The 18,752-nt window shown below is 36.0% G+C and overlaps 1 protein-coding gene across 7 annotated transcripts in view; it reads right to left on the reverse strand.

The window, feature by feature from the left end:
- PRKCQ (protein kinase C theta) overlaps positions 1–18,752 on the reverse strand; it is a 179,689-nt gene that overhangs the window by 80,079 nt on the left and 80,858 nt on the right. For all 7 annotated transcript variants that reach the window (XM_059404046.1, XM_059404042.1, XM_059404048.1 and 4 more), the window contains 2 exons: positions 11,811–11,971; positions 8,117–8,290 (listed from right to left, as the gene is read on the reverse strand). In XM_059404046.1, coding sequence (XP_059260029.1) covers positions 8,117–8,290; positions 11,811–11,971 — 335 coding nt within the window. The remainder of the gene's footprint in view (positions 1–8,116; positions 8,291–11,810; positions 11,972–18,752) is intronic.

Consider the following 18,752-nt stretch of genomic DNA (forward strand, 5'->3'; position numbering starts at 1 on the left):
TCTCTCTGCCTGCCTCTCTGCCTACTTGTGATCTCTGTCTGCCAAATAAATAAATAAAATCTTTAAAAAAAAAAAAAAAGAAAAAAAAAAGAAACAGCAAAAACAATCAAACAATTTTACACATAAAGAAGTAAGAAAATAAAAAACCAACAAAGCCAAAAGTTAGTAGAAGGGTGGAAATAATAAAGATCAGATAGGCAATAAATGAAATAATGAAATAGAGACTAAAACATGATAGAAAAGATTAATGAAACTAAGTGATGTTTTTTTGAAAAAAAATTGATAAACCTTTAGCCAATCACCAAGAAAAAAAGAGAAAGAACTCAAATAAAATCAGAAATGAAAGAGAAATATAACTAACACCACAGAAATTGATAGTATTAGGAGTTACTACACAAAATTATATGCCAAAAAATTGGATGACCTAAAAGAAATGGATAAAATTCCTAGAAATACACAATTCTATAAAGCTGAATCATGAAGATATACAACATCTGAACAAATTACTGATAATGTAACTGAATCAGTAATTAAAAAAAAAAAAGAAATTTGCAACAAACAAAAGTCCAGGACCAGACAGATGGCTTCACTGGTGAGTTCTGCCAAATATTTAAAGAATTAATAGCGATCTTTCTAAAAATATTCCAAAAAACAGAAGAGGGAGGAATGATTCCAAATTTATTCTTCAAGGCCAGCATTACTCTTACACAAAAACCAGACAAAGAAACTGCAAAAGGAAATTGTAGACAAATATAGGTCAATATCTCTGATGAACAGAGATGCATAAATCTTCAATAAAATATTAACAGACCAAATTTAACAATATATAAAAGGGGTATTCATCAAGATCAACTGGAATCTATTCCAGAGGCTCAAGACAGTTTGACACTAGCAAATCAATCAATATGATACATCATGATAACAAAATCAAGGATAAAAGTCATGTGATCATCTCAATAGATGCAGAAAAAGAATTTGACAAAATTTAACATCTGTTTATGATAAAAACACAACAAAATGGACTTAAAGGGAATATACCTCAACATAATAAAAACCATTTGTGACAGATATACAGCTAACATCACCATTCAGTGGTGATCAGGATTAAAGCAAGACCAGGCACAAGATAAGGATATCCATTTTTTCCATTTTTATTCAACAGAGTGGAAATCCTAGCACTAGCAAACAGATTAAAAAAAATAAAAGCTGTCCAAATTTGTAAGGAAGAAATAAAACTGAATTTGAAGATATATGGTACTATATATATAAAGCTGTGATTACTCCACTAAAAAACTATAAGATAAATGAATTCAGTGGAGTTACCAAATACAAAATTAATATACAAAAATCAGTTGTATTTTTATACACTAACAATAAATTAACATAAAAAATTAAGAAACCAATATCATTTATAATTGCATCAAAAAGCTTAACATATTTAGGAATAAATTTAACCAAAGAGGAGAAAAATCTGTATTCTGTATTATAAACTTATAATACACTGATGAAAGAAACTGAAGATGACATAAATGAAGGGACAGATATTCCATGTTCATGGATTGGAAGAATTAATATTGACTGGATGTCTGTACTACCCAAATCAATCTACTATGTAATCCTTATGTAATCCCTATGACAATATAAATAGTTTTCACAGAACTACAACAAATAATTCTAAATTTATATGGCACCACAACAGACCTCAAATAGCCAATGCAATCTTGAGAAAGAGGAATAAAGCTAGGAGTAACACAACCCTAGATTTCAAACTATACTACAAAGCTAAAGTAATCAAAACATTATGGTACAGTGCAAAACTGGACACATATATCAGTGGAACAGAATAGAGAGACTAGAAATAAACTCATGCTTAAATTGTCAATTATCTGTGACAAAGGTGGCATGAATGTGCAAAGGATAAAATACACTGTCTTCAATAAAACTGAATGATTATGTGCCAGAAAAAGAAAGAAGAAAAAAAATAAACTAGACCACTTTATTATACCATACACACATAAAAATTTTTTTTTTTACAAAGATACCATGTGTATGTATGTCTTAGTGGTTCATAAACTAAAGATGAAATGGAACTTGTGCAGTTTTTTTTTTCTTGTGCAGTTTTTTTTTAATTTTATATTTTTTATAAACATATATTTTTATCCCCAGGGGTACAGGTCTGTGAATCACCAGGTTTACACTACATTAAAATCTTACTATAAAACCCAAAGCCAAAGAAGTCCTACAGAAGAAACATAAGCAGTAAAATCTTAGAGAGCAGCCTTAGCTACATTTTTCTGGATCTGTTTCCTTAGGCAAAGAAAACATAAGCAAAAGTAAATATTTGGACCACATCATATTTTAAAATTTTTCACAGTGAAAGAAACTATCAATAAGACAAAAAGGCAACCAGTGAATGGAAGAAGTTATTTCAAATGATTATCCACTAAGAGCTTATTATCCAAAATACAGAAAGAACTCAACACCAAAACAACAACAACAGCAACAGAACAATCTGGTTAAAAAATGGGCAGAGCACTTGAACAAACATTTTTCCAAGGAAGACATACAGATGGCCAACAGACACATGAGAGTATGCCCAGCACTGCTAACTCTCAGGGAAATGCAAATCAAAACCACAATGAGATACCACCGCACACCTGTTAGAATTGCTAGTGTTAAAAAGACGTGAAATAACAACTGAAACTAATGTAACCTCGTGTGTCAGCAATGCTCAAATTTAAAGAAAGAACAAGCATGTCAAGGGTGTAGAGAAAAGGGAATCCTCATGCACTGTTGGTGGGAACATAAATTGGTATAGTCATGAAAAATAAAGGATATAAAAATTAAAATTAGAGGGACGCCTGGGTGGCTCAGTTGGTTAAGCGGCTGCCTTCAGCTCAGGTCATGATCCCAGCGTCCTGGGATCGAGTCCCACATCGGACTCCTTGCTCAGCAAGGAGCCTGCTTCTCCCTCTGACTCTGCCTTCCACTCTGTCTGCCTGTGCTCGCTCTCTCTGACAAATAAATAAATAAATAATCTTTAAAAAAAAAATTAAAATTAGAAGTGCCATTATGATCTAGGAATTCTACTTCTGGGTATTTACCTAAAGACAAAGAAAACACCAATTCAAAGTGATGTAAGGGCCCCATATTCAATGCAGTATTATTTATAATAGCAAAGATGTGGAAGCCACCTACCTGTCTGTCAATAGAGAAATACCAAAGAAGCAGGCTGTGTGTGTGTGTGTGTGTGTGTGTGTGTGTAAAATTAAATATCCCAGCCAAATAAAGAATTAGATCTTGCCATTTACAACAACACAGATGGACCTAGAAGGTGTTAGGTTAAGTGAAAGAAGACAGAGAAAGACAAATACTATATGATTTCCCTTATATGTGGAATACTAAAAAGAAAACAAATGTATAAACTAAAAGCAACAGAAAAGGACTCATAAACACAGAGAACAAATTGGTACTCGACTCAGGTGAGGAGCTGTACGGATGGGCAAAATAAGTGAAAGAGATTAAGAAGTACAAATTTTCAGTTATAAAAGAAGTCACAGGGATGAAAAGTTCAGTGTAGGGAATACAGTTAATATTATAATACTTTGTGTAGTGACAGATGCTAACTACACTTATCATTGTAAACATTTCATAATGTGTATAGTTGCCAAATCAGTGTGTTGTACGCTTGAATCTAATATAATACTGTATGTCAAATACACTTCAATTGAAAATTTTTAAAAATCATAAAAAGAAAATATACTTAAGAATAAATCTCCCTGGCAAAGGTAATTATATAGTAAAGGCAGTGGATCAGCCATTTAAAAGGCTAGTATGAAAGTTGATCAGGCAAAATAGTAAAATCAATTATAACTACGATAAGTTGTTAAGGGATACACAAAATAAAGATATAAAATATGACATCGAAAACACAAGATGGCGTTGTATTTTCAGAATGTGTATAAATTTAAGCAACTATCAACTTTAAGTACATGGACCCACACAAATATATAAATATAAATATAAAAATATATATATATATATGCTGATAGTGTATACACACACACATATCATGGTACTGAGAAACCAAAAACCTACAATAGATATGCACAAAGTAAAGACAAAGGAACCCATATATAACGCTAAAGAAAACCATCAAACCACGAGGGAAGATACCAAAAGAAGAGAGAAAAAAGAACTGCAAAAGCAACCAGAAAACCAGTCAACAAGATAGAAGTACATACCTATCAATAATTAATTTAAATGTAAATGGACTAAATGCTCCAATCAATAGACATAGGATAGCTGAATGGATAGAAAAATAAGACCCACTGATGTGGTGCCTACAAGAAACTCCCTTCTGATCTAAAGACATGCAGACTGAGGGTGAAGGGAGGGAGCAATACTTCTATCAGACAAAACAGACATTAAACAAAGATTGTTAGAAAGCACACGCATACACACAGAAAGCATTAAATAATAACCAAGGGATCAGTCCAAGAAGAAGATATAACATTCATAAATATTTATGCATCCAACATAGAAGCACCTACATGTAATAAGCAAATATTAACAAACAGAAGGGAGAAATTGATAGCAATACAATTGAGACAATACAGTAAGAGTAGGGGACTTTAATACACCACCTATTTCAATGGAGACATCATTCAGACAGAAAAGCAGTAAGAAAACACTGACATTAAATGACACATTAGACCACACTGACTTAATTGATAGTTCAGAAAATTTAATCCCAAACAACAGAATACACATTCCCTTCAAGCGCACTTGGAAAATTCTACAGGATAAATCATATGATAGGCCACAAAAGAAGTCTCAACAAATTCAAGAGCAATGAAATTATATCAAGTATCTTTTCCACCACAGCAGTATGGAACTAGAAGACAATTACAGAAGAAAAGTGGGAGACACACAAAACATGGAGACCAAACAACATGCTACTAAACAACCAATGGAGCAACAAAGAGATAAAAGAGGAAATTTAGAAATACCTAGAAACAAATGAAAACGGAGACTTAACTTTCCAAAATTTATGTAATTTTCCCCGAAGAAGTTCTAAAAGTTTATAGCAATACAGGTCGACCATAAGAAACAAGGAAAATTCTGATATAAACAATTTAACTTCACAAATAAAGGAACTAGAAAAAAGCAAAATTGAAAGTTAGTAGAAGGAAGTAGATGACAAAGATCATAATGGAAATAAGTGGAAGACTGGCTTAAAAAAAAAAAAACAAAACTATAGGAAAGATTAAAGATACTGGGGCACCTAGGTGGCTCAGTTGGTTAAGTATCTGCCTTCGCTCAGGTCATGATCCCAGGATCCTGGGACCAAGCCTTGTATCAGGCTCCCAGGGGGCCTGCTTTTCCCCCTCCCTCTCCTACTCTCCTCTCTCATGCTCTGTCTCTCAATCAACCAGTTAATCCATCAATCCTTTAAAAAAAAGATTTAAAAAAATCAAAAATGGTCTTTGAAAAGATAAAATTGATAAATTTCTGGCCAGATTCATTAGGAAAAAAAGAGAGGAGCCAAAATAAAGTCAGAAATGAGAGAAGTTACGAACTGACCACAAAACCACAAAGGATCATAGGAACGTACTATGAGGAATTACACACCAACAAATTGAAAAACCTAGAGGAGTTGGATAAATTCCTAGAAACATACAGCATTCTGAGGCCGATTCATGAAGATACAGAAAATCTAAATAGACCAATTTTAATGATGAACCAGTAATTTAAAAACTCTTCCAAAATAACTAGTGTAGGATCAGATGGCTTCACTGGTGAATTCTACCAAACATTAAAGAAGAGCTAGTACCTATCCTTCTCAAATCATCCAAAGAAGAAATGAAAAGGAAGGAATACTTCATTTTACAAGGTCAGCATTACCCAGCAACCAAACCAAAGTCACCACACACAAAAAAGAAAATGACAGGCCAATATCCCTGATGAATATAGATGAAAATCATCAACAAGATTTTAGCAAACTGAATTCAATAAAATGTTAAAAAGATCATTCACCACTTTCAACTGAGATTTATTACAGGGAGGTAACAATAGTTCAGCATCCATAAATCAATGTGATATACCACATTAACAGAACAAAGGATAAGAATCATGATATGTTAATAGATACAGAAAAAGTATTTGACAAAACTCAACATCCATTTAGGATAAAAATGATCAACAGCCTGGCTATAAAAGTAATGTACCTCAACATAATAGAGACCGTATCTGACCAACCCACAGTTACTATCATACTCAATAGTAAAAGGCTCTAAGCTTTTCCTCTAAAATCAGGAAGAAGACAAGGATGCCCATTTTCACTTCTTTTAGTCGTCATAGTATTGGAACCCTTGGCCAGAGCAATAAGGAAAGAAAAAAAAAGTAAAAGGCATCCTTACAAGATACAAAATTAACATACAGAAAGCGGTTGCATTGGTTACCATACACTAAAAAGGAACTATCAGAAAGAGAAATTAAGAAAGCAATCCCACTTACAATGCATCAAAAAGAATAAAGTACCTACAAATAAATTTTATCCAGAAGTTGAAATACCTGTACTTTGGAGACCGTAAGACACTGGTGAAAGAAACTGAAGACAACAGAAATTGAAGATATATCATGTTCATGGATTAGAAGAATTAATATTATTAAAATGTCTGTACTACCTAAAGGTATCTACAGAATCAATACAATCCCAATCAAAATTCCAATGGTATTTTTCACAGAACTAGGACAAAGAATTCTGAATTTGTATGAAACCATCTGCGACAACATGGATGAAACTAGAGGGTATTATGCTAAGTGAAATAATAAGTCAGATGCAGAAAGACACTGTGTGATCTCACTTATATGTAGAATCTAATAAAACAAACAAACCAGAAACTGATGTTCGGATACAGGAAATAAACTGTGAGTTCCCCTGAGTGAGGAGGGGTCCGAGGGGTGATTGAAAGAGGTGATGGGTATTAAGAGATATAAAGTTTCTGTTATAAGATAAGTCAGTCACAGGATATAATATTTAGCATAGAAAATACAGTTAATATTGTAGTAACTCTTCATGGTGGTGGGTGGTAACTACACGTATCAGGAGGACCATTTTGTATTGTATAAAAATACTGCACCACTCTGATGTACACTTGGAACTAACAGAATATTGTATGTCAACTATACTTCAACAAAAATAATAAGTAACAGGCAAATAACTGTTCTTCAGAACCTCCTGAGTAACCTGGCATTCCAACAGCTGGGTTCTTTGGAGGTAGAAAGCCAATGAATAACTTTTCCTATAAACAACAATACCCCAGAAAAGTGAATAGTTCATTTATGTTATCTAATATCTTTCACTAGAGTGCAAAGGTAGCTGTCATTCCCTCAGAAAAGCAACTTCCAAAAATTTCCCACAGCAAATCATCATTCATTTCAATTGTTGCTTTTTACACTCACCTGTGGTATTTAGTCGGTTATTCTGTTTGACATGCAAGATCTGACTAAGTCAGGACATCTCGAAAAACAGGCAATTAGAACATTTTTTTTTTTTTTTTTTTTTTTTTAAGGAGTAAGTAGATCAGGAAGAGCATTACCCCAGAGTAAGAGAACCTTTTGACAGAATTCACCCTTTTACCTCACGGCGCAGGCCCACTGTAAGCCTGCGTCTCTGCTGGCCGCATGAGGGAATAGAATAGTGCGCACGCATTTTGATCTACTGTCCAACTTCTGTCTCTTCAAATACATATACAGTAGATGAACAAACAAGTATCCCGTCTTTGGCCCTCACAAAGCTCTGCTTCATTAAGCAAGTCACAGGCTGCTTAGAATCCTTGTTATATAAATAAAATAAAATTCTAAAACACAATCAAACAGACAAACCCAGAAGGAAAGCCCTTTCCCAACCAACTATGTTAAAAATTAGAAATAATGGATTAGCAGTGTTTGGAGAAGACACTCATTTGGACGAATGGAAGGTGAACTGAAAGGTAAAGGAAGATATGGAGACACTTCCCCGTGTCTCCCGGTGAGGAAGCCACAGGGGCAGCCTGCTTAGATCTCCACGTTTGCTGGGTGAGACGTGGATGAAGGGTTGTCCAAGCCTTACCTTGGTCTGGAATGTACAGAACATGTGCGTTAAGAACGGATGCTCCCAGGCCAGGGAGAGAACTCTCTTCTCCACCATTGTACACTCAACATCATCGTCCATCAAAACCACGTCTTTCTTTAAGGCTTTTATTGCAAAAAACTGATTGGTTTTCTTGAACTCTGCTAGGAAGACCTAAAAGGAAAGGTAGGAAGTAACTTTATTTTGGAATTTGATCTCATACTCCTTAAAAAAGGACAAAGTCATGAGAGAGATCTGTGTTGGCTGAGAACAGAATTTCTTCCCCAATCCGCCTCTATACCCCTTTACAGATACAAAATAGAGCATTTCAAAAACAACAACAACAACAATAACAACAACAAAAAACAAAATAGAGCATTTCACTGATTTTAGAATATTACCTAGTAGTTTCACACTTGCTTTGTACCTTTCAAAGGGTTCCACAAAACTCATGTACAATTGGATGAGTTATTGTCAGTCCCAGAAAAATTCTGTTTAAAAAAGTATGATCTGGGACGCCGGGGTGGCTCAGTGGGTTAAGCAGCTGCCTTCGGCTCAGGTCATGATCCCAGCGTCCTGGCATCGAGTCCCACATCGGGCTCCTTGCTCAGCAGGGAGCCTGCTTCTCCCTCTGCCTCTGCCTGCCACTCTGTCTGCCTGTGCTCGCTCTCTCTCCCCTCCTCCCTGATAAATAAATAAAATCTTTAAAAAAAAATTAAAAATAAAAAAAGTATGATCTGTCTGCCCGGGGACCTGAGTAAAGTCATAATATAAATTCTCAGAAACTGAGTGCATACTGAAGGAAGCAAGAGCAAAGAGCAGGATTTGATTACATTTGAAACATCCGTGCAAATGAGCCTAAAACTGAGCTCTACGATTTACCCAGTTTTTTCAAGGTGAAAAAAAGAATACAGGGGAATAGAATTTTCCTTATAGGCTTAAAGAGTGCACACCATTTCATCTGATGGCATAGGCACTGATGCCATTTGTAGGTCCTACTGTGTGTCACATACTCTGCTTCTTACCTAATTCTTAGCTTGGGACTTTCCACAAGACAGATAGTAATAATAATAAAAAAAAGATCACTGGGTTTAAAGAGTAACTTCTCTTGGTCAAATTCATGGAACTACTCAGTGGAAAAAACACAATTCCAAATTTACTTTTTTTTTTACTTGATTTCATGAATCTTATATGAAAGGACACCAGATGGCATATAATGGAGAGTTTCTACAACTTCTGTTTTTGCAACTGATGCAGCAACAGATGACTGACAGTTGTGAGGACATGGCATTTGGAAACAGAAAACTCCAGCCTGGGTCTCTTCTCATGGACATTTACTAGCTGTGGGAACGAGGGCAAACCAATGAACCTCTCTGGGCTTTGGTTTCCTACATGTGTAAAAGAGATAATTGTCATAACATTCTCCAACTTGCAGGACCATGGTGAAAATCAAATGACTGCCACATGGGAAAGTGATTTGGAAACTATAAAATGCTCTTGACATGACAGTTATTAAGAATACTTGTCATTTGTTTCTTGACTTTTAGGGAATGTCAAAGTCAATGAGACCAAACCAGTACTGAAAATGTATGTGTCTATATTTAAAATAATATGGTGCAGATACATAGCTTTGGGGTAGCTGGCTTGATAAAGGACACAGAATTTAGATAATATTGTAGGCAAATGGATAATGTGCATATTCCTAGAAAATAATGCAATTTTTTTTTCTGGTCCTCAAAGTAAATTGAGAATAAGAATATACAGAGGCTACCATTTTGCTAAGAAGCCATACTTCCTATCTAGAGCCAAAAGAAAGAAGGAAAGCAGGTTTTAAAGTATTCTCAGGGTTGTAAGAAAGGGAAATAGGACTGTCCCATTTTGCTTTGGTGCTTTGTTCTCCTTTCTTTGGGTCCCACGCTTCAGTCTTCTCAGTCTGTAGGGATTCAGGGTCTTGATGGCAAAGGGTATATTGCTTTGGACATAGAACAGGGGATACCTGAGTCTCTCAGTTGTCCCTTGGGATATTTTATGAAGGCTTGTAGGTTTAACCTAATGTCTTTCTTATTAACCTTGTTCAAATATAGAAACCCACATGGGAACAAAGAATCATAAACATTTCGTTAACAATTAAAAGTGCTCTTTTGGTAATTGTTTCTTTCAATAAAACATCCCCAAACCAGCCATAAACTAAGAAGCTGAAAAGGCAATTTCTATCTCTATAATGGGCTTTCAATTTTTGGTAACAGGTTATAATTGCACATTAATTGATGCTAAATTATAATGAAGACTAGCTATAAAATTGCCTATTACACAGATTAACACCAAATGAGCCTGCTGTGTTTCATATTAGTGTGGAAATGAACTAAAAGAATTAATGGAGATCAGCTAGTTTGCAGGGCAGAACAGATTTTGCCAAAAGCAATGCAGTGGGGTTGAAATCCAAACCCAGTTGGAGGATAATGTGATTCAGCTGTGGTGATGCTTAGTTGCGTTCTAGTTTATTATTAAATAAACGGGGTGAGTTTCCCAGCCAAAGTCTGGTGAGCAGGTGTGGCGTATAATGCTGGCTTTGGATGTACAAATTCATAGAAGTAGTCTCTGGCTAAAATTTTCCTAGGAGTTTCATCCAAGAATAAAACTGAGAGTGTCATTAATATAATAGATTGCCTTAATATCTAGAATAATCTCAAGGCTCATGTTTCACATCATCTCTCTTTACATTCACGAGCTTGAAGGTTTTTTTTCCATCACTGATAGTTGAGCGTAAATTGTGTCATCTTCCTCCTCTTCCTTTTGTCCTTTGTGACTGACAGAGACAGCCCATGACTCGAGTGTGTGGCAGGAAGGATTTAGAGGGGGGACTTTCGCCATGAAACTTTTCTCATGACTCTCAAGCTATGGCTTTGTTATGAACTGAATTGTGTCCCCTCTGAAATATTTACATGCTGAAGTCCTAAACCCCAGTTCCTCACAATGTGACTGTATTTGGAGGCAGGGTCTTCACAGAGGTAATCAAGTTAAAATAAGTTCATTAGGGTGGGCTTTCATCCAGCATGATTAGTGTCCTTATAAGAAGAGGAGATGAGGACACAGATACCCAGAGGAATGATGTGAAGACACAGGGAGAAGATGGCCATATACAAGCCAAAGAGAGAAGAAACGAGTCTATCAACACGTAGGTCTTAGACTTCCAACCTCCTGAATGATAAGAAAATAAATTTCTGTTGTTTGAATCCCTCAGTCTGTCATACTTTGTTACATTTGTCCTAGCAAACTAATACAAGACAGGACATTTGATAGAGAAAAAAAAAAATTGCATTCAAAGTAAAACAACACTCCAAGTTTGAGAAAAGAGCCAAAAAGAAACAAAAACCAAAAAAAAAAACCCTGTAAGAAATAGAAACTGGCTGAGGCAGCTTTTCATTTCCTTGATGTCCAAATATATCAAACTCATAATTGTGTGGGATGTACATCTTTGAAACAAAATGGCTTGGCAACAATGATCCCCAGCAAGCAGAGGCCACTACTTCCTAGAATTCCTGGGTTTCCTTTTTATTCAGACCCCTCTCTACTCTGGCAAAAAAATGCACAGGAATGTCCTCTCCACCCCCATGACCATTTCTGGTCCCACGAGTTTAGGAGCTTTGCTTTCCAATTTCTCTAAGTTGGTCTGTAGAATTCTATAGTATCATACCTTGCCAAAACTTCCTTTCCCCAACATTTTGTGCAAGATAAAATCCTCGATTTTTAGTTTCATATGTACAGATGGTCTTTCTATGTTCGGTTCAGGTTCCGGACGATGGCACATTTTCTCCATCTCATCCAACGGAGATTCCCAAGAGATTCCCTGAGGCTCTGAAAATAGCAAGCTAGCAGTTAAAAATAAACAAGAAACAATGGAGGATCATTCTAGTTATTTTGAGAACACTCTCTCTTCCACTTCCCACTCGCAGGCTCCATCCACAAAAATGGGGGGGGGAGGCAGTCCCTGTGAGCCTGACATTTGGGGCATGGACTCTTATCTCTTATCTACTCAATCAACTGGGAGAAATTTCATGTTAAGAAACATATTCTAATTAGCAAAAGATCAAATATGCAAAACAAAGGAGCACTTTAAATCATGTCAAATCATGGGCAAATAGAGATTTTAACCAAATTTGAGGAAAAAAGGGTTCTCAGCTACTTGCATGGCTCACAGGCACAGTGGCAACATGTGATGTTGCAAGTGAGGGATGAGGAAATGGAAAGCAGACTGATGCATTATCCCTCACTGTATTCAAGTCAGCCGATTTATTCCTCACCCAATGCCAGAGGAAGTACAGAAAACTTTGTTGGAAACTTTCTCCCAAGCCTTTACAACATTTCTTCTTTTTTATTGAAATATATTTGACGCACCATATTATGTTAATTTAAGGTGTACAACATGTTGACTTGATACATTTATATATATATTTATATATATTATATTATATATATTATATATATAATATAACATATAACTAATTTAACATTTTTAACTAATATAACTAATATAACATTATATATATATATATAATGTTATATTAGTCACCACACAGTACATCATTAGTTTTTGGTATTGTTTGCATGATACATTTTTATATTGTGATACATGATGGCCATTTTGCAACAGCCTCTCTATCACATCACAAAAATTTTCTTTTTTCTGGATGGAATAATGACATTTCTTTTATTTTCAATCTCCAGATTTACCTTTCATCTTCTCCCTAAACCCAAGGGAAATCGATACAGGCATCCCCCAGGTTTTTGAAAGTTCACGTTTGCCACTTTGCTTTCATGAGTGATCTACATTATTTCCTGTTTTTGCTAGCTGAAAAAAAAAATCTGGAGAGGATTTTCTCTTTTCCAGAAAAAAGAAAAGGACAAATAATACCCTGCATTGGTCTTGCAGCAAGTTGGCAAGAGTCAGCACACCTGAACATCGACAGTGGTCCCACCCAGCCCCTTCCCCAGGAACCACACTCAGCAGCCCAGCAGCCCCAGCATCCAGAGTTTTGAACTGTGTGAGCATCTGTGCTTGATGTTACATATGCTGTGCCTCAGTTAGCAATATGTGTTCTAAGCTATTAGAAAAGCCTAAGGTGATTTTTTGGGGTCTAAGAATACTCAAAAATTGTTCTATATAAAGTAATAGTAATTGTTCCTTAGCTTTATGCCATTCTGGCTTACAAAACATTTCATGGGGGTATCATGGGGAAGATGGCAGAGGAGGAGGATCTTGAGCTTACCTCGTCCCATGAGCACAACAAGGTAACAGCTACATCTATGCAACTAACACTGAAAACGACCTGAAGACTGGCAGGGCAGACCCTCCATAGTTGATTAGAGTCAGGAGGCCACATTTAGAAAGACGGAAGGAGCACAGATACAGTTGGGAACCAGACCCATGTGAGACTAACCACAAATGGGAAGGACACCACAAGCACAGAGAAGCCAGAGGATCAGATGCCACAGAAGGCACCCCGGCATGGAGGTGAGAAGACAGATGTCAATAACATTTAGCTTGGAAAACCCATAGGCCTTGAAACTAGGAGCTTTAAAAATCAGCAGCCTTAACTCTGGGGAGAGCAGGAGGGTGACACAAAACTGAGTTCCTATCATACAGAACTTAAAGAACCATAATAATAACTTGGCTCAAGACAGCACAGAAGCAGCAGTTAAAAAAATGCCTGGGGGATACATCAGGATCTATGGATTAATCTTAGAATGTGTGCAGGAGAGTCAGAGATCTTCAGAGGATTTCTCTGGTAACAAAACTATTGGCAGGCACCAAGAGAAATCTCTTTTCCTTCCCAAACCTAGATAGCCAGATGACTGTGAGATCCATCTACCTTGACAATACCACATGCCCTGCCCCAGCAATCACCTGTGGACCTGCCCCATTCAACCTGCCCACTTCAGCAGGCATCCCTCTAAAGCAGCTCTTGCCCCACCAACCCCACAGGAAAACCCAGTAGGGACCAGTACCACTCCTAAGTAACTCCCCATCCTAAGTAACATCCCCATCTGCATAGAGGAGATAACTTCACATACTAGTGCGCTCCTTGTTCCAACATTCAGTCTCACCTAGTTGTGCGGAGAAGAATCAATGCCCCTCAGTGAACCTGCAGCTGTGGCAGAAAGGTTAACCCTAGATAGGCTGATTGTTGGCTCCACCCACCAACAACCCCAGAGTGGCATTAGACAGGCCTCTCAGTCGTTTGGGGAAGAAAGCCTGCCCCGTGCACCTGTAGCAGGCAAAGTAGGTCAGTGCAGCCTGCTCAGCTGAAGGCAATTATGGCTCAGCCTCCCCAGTAGGGTACACACAGTCCAGCCGGGGACACCTCTGGAGCTCCTAATTCTTATGGCCCCGGGGAACTGCACTTCATGACACTATAGGACCTCTTCTCATCAAGGCCATTACTTTCAAGACTAGGAGATGTAGTTGAACGCCTAATATGCAGAAACAAACACAGACAAAATGAGACAGAGAGAGATCTCAAATGAAGGAAAAGGACAAAATCACAGTGAAATAGCTAAAATGAAAAGGAGATAAGCAGTTTTCTTTCTTTTTTTTTTTTCTTTAAAGATTTTATTTATTTATAGAGGCAGGCAGAGAGAGGGAGGGAAGCAGGCTCCCTGCTGAGCAGAGAATCTGATGTGGGGCTCAATCCCAGGACCCCGGAATCATGATCTCAGTTGAAGGCAGAGGCTTTAACCCACCGAGCCACCCAGGCGCCCCAAGCAGTTTTCTTGATAAAGAATTCAAAGTAGTAGCCATAAAGATACAACCAGACTTGAGGAAACAGTGGATGTCTCAGTGAGATCTTCATCAAGGAGACAGAAAATATAAAATAAGAACCAGTCAGTGCTTTAGAATATAATAACTGAAATGAAAATACACTAGAGGGAATCAAGAGTAAGCCAGAGAAAGCTATCTGAAAGGGATGAGCAATCTGAAAGAGAGAGTAATGGAAAGCAAGCAAGCTGAATAGCAAAAATAAAAAATTAAAAATAATTTAGGGAACTCGGCAATACCATTAAGAATTATAACACTGCATTGTAGGGATTCCAGAAGGAGGAGAAAGAAAAAGGGGGACAAAAAATATATTTGAAGAAATAATAGCTGAAAACTTTCCTATTCTGGGGAGAAAATAAGCTTTTTTTAGCCCAGGAAGCAAAGAGAGCCCCAAACAAGATGAACCCAAGGAGGTCCACAATAAGACCCATAATGATTAAAATGGCAAAAAGTCATGATAAAGAGAGAGATCTTAAAAACAGCAAGAGAAAAGAGAACAGTTACAAACAAGGGAAATCCTATAAGGCTATCAACTGATTTTTCAGCAGAAATTTTGCAGGCCAGAGAGCGTGGCATGATATATTCAAAGTGTTGAAAGAAGAAAGCCTGCAACCAAGAATAGTCTATCCAGTAAGGCTATCATTCAGAATAGAAGGAGAGATAGAGAGCTTCCCAGACAAACTAAAGTTAAAGGAGTTCATTACTGCTAAACCAGCTTTATAAGAAATGTTAAGGGGGAGTTCTTCAGTGAAAAGAAAAGGCCATAATTAGAAGAAAATTATGAAAGGAAAAAATTTCACTAGTAAAAGCAAATATATAGTAAAGGTAGTAGATTTATTATTTATAAAGCCAGTATGGTGGTTAGAACATAAAAGTAGTAAAATCAATTATATCTACAAAAATGAGTCAAGGTATTCACAAAATAAAAAGGTATAAGATATGACATCTTATACATCCTATACATAAAGGGGAGGAGTAAGAATTCAGTGCTTTTAGAATGTGTTTGAATTTAAGTGACCATCAACATAATATGGACTGCTGTACACGTAAGATGTTATATATGAACTCAATGGTAAAAGCAAATCAAAAGCCTATAATAGATATACAAAAAGTAAAGAGAAAAGAATCCAAGTGTAATACTAAAGGAAGGCATCAAATCACAAAGAAAGAGTAAAGGAGGCAAGAAAAAAGAAAATAGAGAAAAAGTATAAAAACAGCTAGAAAACAATTAACAAAATGGCTATAAGTACACCTGTCAATAATTACCTTAAAGGTAAATGTACCAAATGCTCCAAACAAAAGGTCATAGCATGCCTAAATGGTTAAAAAAAAAAAAAAAAAAGATCCATCTATATGCTGCCTACAAGAGACTCACTTCAGACCTAGAGACACATACAGACTGAAAATGAAGTCTGGGAAAACATATGCCATGCAAACAGAAGGAAAAAAAAAAAAAAAGGCTGGGGTAGCAATACTTACATCAGACAAAACAAGAGAAAACAGATTCTAAGACAAAGGCCGCATCAAGACAAAGAAGAGCACTACATAATGATAAAGGAATCAATCCAACAAGAGGACATGAAATTATGAATATTTATGCACCCAACATTGCAGTACCAAATTGAATAAAGCAAATATTAACATGTAAAGGGAGAAATTGATAGTAATACAATAATACTAGGGAAATTTAATATACCGCTTCTATCAATGGATAAAAGGTCAATAAGGAAACAGTGGCTTTGAACAATATATTAGAGCAGATGGATGTAACAAGATATATACAGAACACTTCCACCCAGAACAGCAGAATACCCATTCTTCTCAAATACACATGGGACATTCTCCAGAATATATCACATTAGTTCACTCACACAAAAAAAGTCAATAAATTTAAGGATACTGAAGTCAGATCAAGCCTCCATTCCAACCACAATGGCTTCAGAATACATCACATGTTAGTACACACACACACACACACACACACACACAAGTCAATAAATTTAAGGATACTGAAGTCAGATTAAGCCTCCATTTGAACACAGTGGTATGAAACTGGAAATCAATTAAAAGAAAATAATCTGGAAAAAACATGAACACATAGAGCGGAATTACATACTCCTAAACAACAAATGGGTCAGCAACTCAAAGAGGAACTCAGAAATTCATGGAGACAAATAAAAACAAAAAGACAGTGATCTAAAATTTTGGGGCCATAGCAAAAGCAGTTCTAAGAGGGAACTTTATAGCAATACAATGCCTATCTCAAGAAATAAGAAAAATCCCAAATAAATAACATAACCTTACACCTAATGGAGCTAGAAAAATAAAAACAAAGCCCAAAGATAGTAGAAGGAAGGAAATATAAAGATTAGAGAAGAAATAAATTAAGTAGAGACTTAAAAAATAATAAAAAAATCAATGAAACCAAGAGAGGGTTCTTTGAAAAGATAAACAAAATTGATAAACCTTTAGTCACAATCATCAAGGAAAAAGAAAACTCAAAATCGAATGAAGAACAACAACTTTCACCACAGATAAACAAAAGATTATTTTAAAAAATTATGAAAAATGGAGTGCCATCAAATTGGACAGCCTAGAAGAAATGGATAAATTCCTAGAAACTTATTCCAATACTGAATCTTGAGGATATACAAAATCCAAACAGACTGATTACTAGTAATCAAATTGAATCAGTAGTCAAAAATTCCCAAAAAAACTCCAGGACCAGATGGCTTTCCAGGGGAAATTCCACCAAGCATTTAAAGAGGGGTTAATACCTATTCTTCTCAAACTATTAAAAAATATACAAGGAAGAAAACTTCCAAATTCATTCAATGAGCCAAGATTAACCTGATACCAAAACCAGGCGAATATGATACCAAAGAAAGAAAACCATGGGCCAATAGCTCCGATGAACTTAGATGCAAAAATCTTCAAAAAATATCAGCAAACTGAATTCAGCAACACATTAGAAAAAACAGTCACCACAATCAAATAGCTTTTATTCCAAGGATGCAAGAAAAGCTCAGTATTTACAAATCAATCAATGGGACATACCACATTAACAAGAGGAAGGATAAAAACCTCATGGTCATCTCAACAGATGCAGAAAAAGCCAGAAGCAGCATTTGACAAAATAAAAAAGAACATTCATTCATGATAAAAACGCTCAACAAAGTGAGTTTAAAGGGAACACCTCAATGTAATAAAGACCACACATGACATACCCACAGCTAACATCATACTCGATGGTGAAGAACTAAAATCTTCTTCTCTGAGGTCAGGACAAATAAGGATGTACACTCAAGCCACTTTAATTCCACACAGTACTGGAAGTCCCAGCTGTCGCCATCAGAAAAGAAAAAGGAATGAATACCATCCAAATTGATAAGGAAGAGGTAAAACTGTCACTATTTGCAAGTGACATATTATCTTTAGAAAACTGTAAAGACTGCATCAAAACACTATTGTACCTAATGAAAAGAAAGTCAAGAAAAGGCAAAATTAATATACAGAAATCTGTTGCATTTCTATAGACTAATAACAGAGTAATAGAAAAAGAAATGAAGAAAACAATCCCATTTATAATTGCATCAAAAAGAATAAAATACTTAGGAATAAATTTAACCAAGGAGGTGAAACCTGTACTCTAAAAACTATAAAACACTGATGGAAGAAACTGAAGATGACAGAACAAATGGAAAGATATTCTGCGCTCATGGCTTTGGAAGAATTAACACTGTTAAATTGTCCACACTACCCAAAGCAATCTACAGATGCAGTGTAATCCCTATCAATATAAGAACAGCATTTTTCACA

Source organism: Mustela nigripes, chromosome 6, assembly GCF_022355385.1.
Source record: "Mustela nigripes isolate SB6536 chromosome 6, MUSNIG.SB6536, whole genome shotgun sequence".
Lineage (NCBI taxonomy): Eukaryota > Metazoa > Chordata > Mammalia > Carnivora > Mustelidae > Mustela > Mustela nigripes.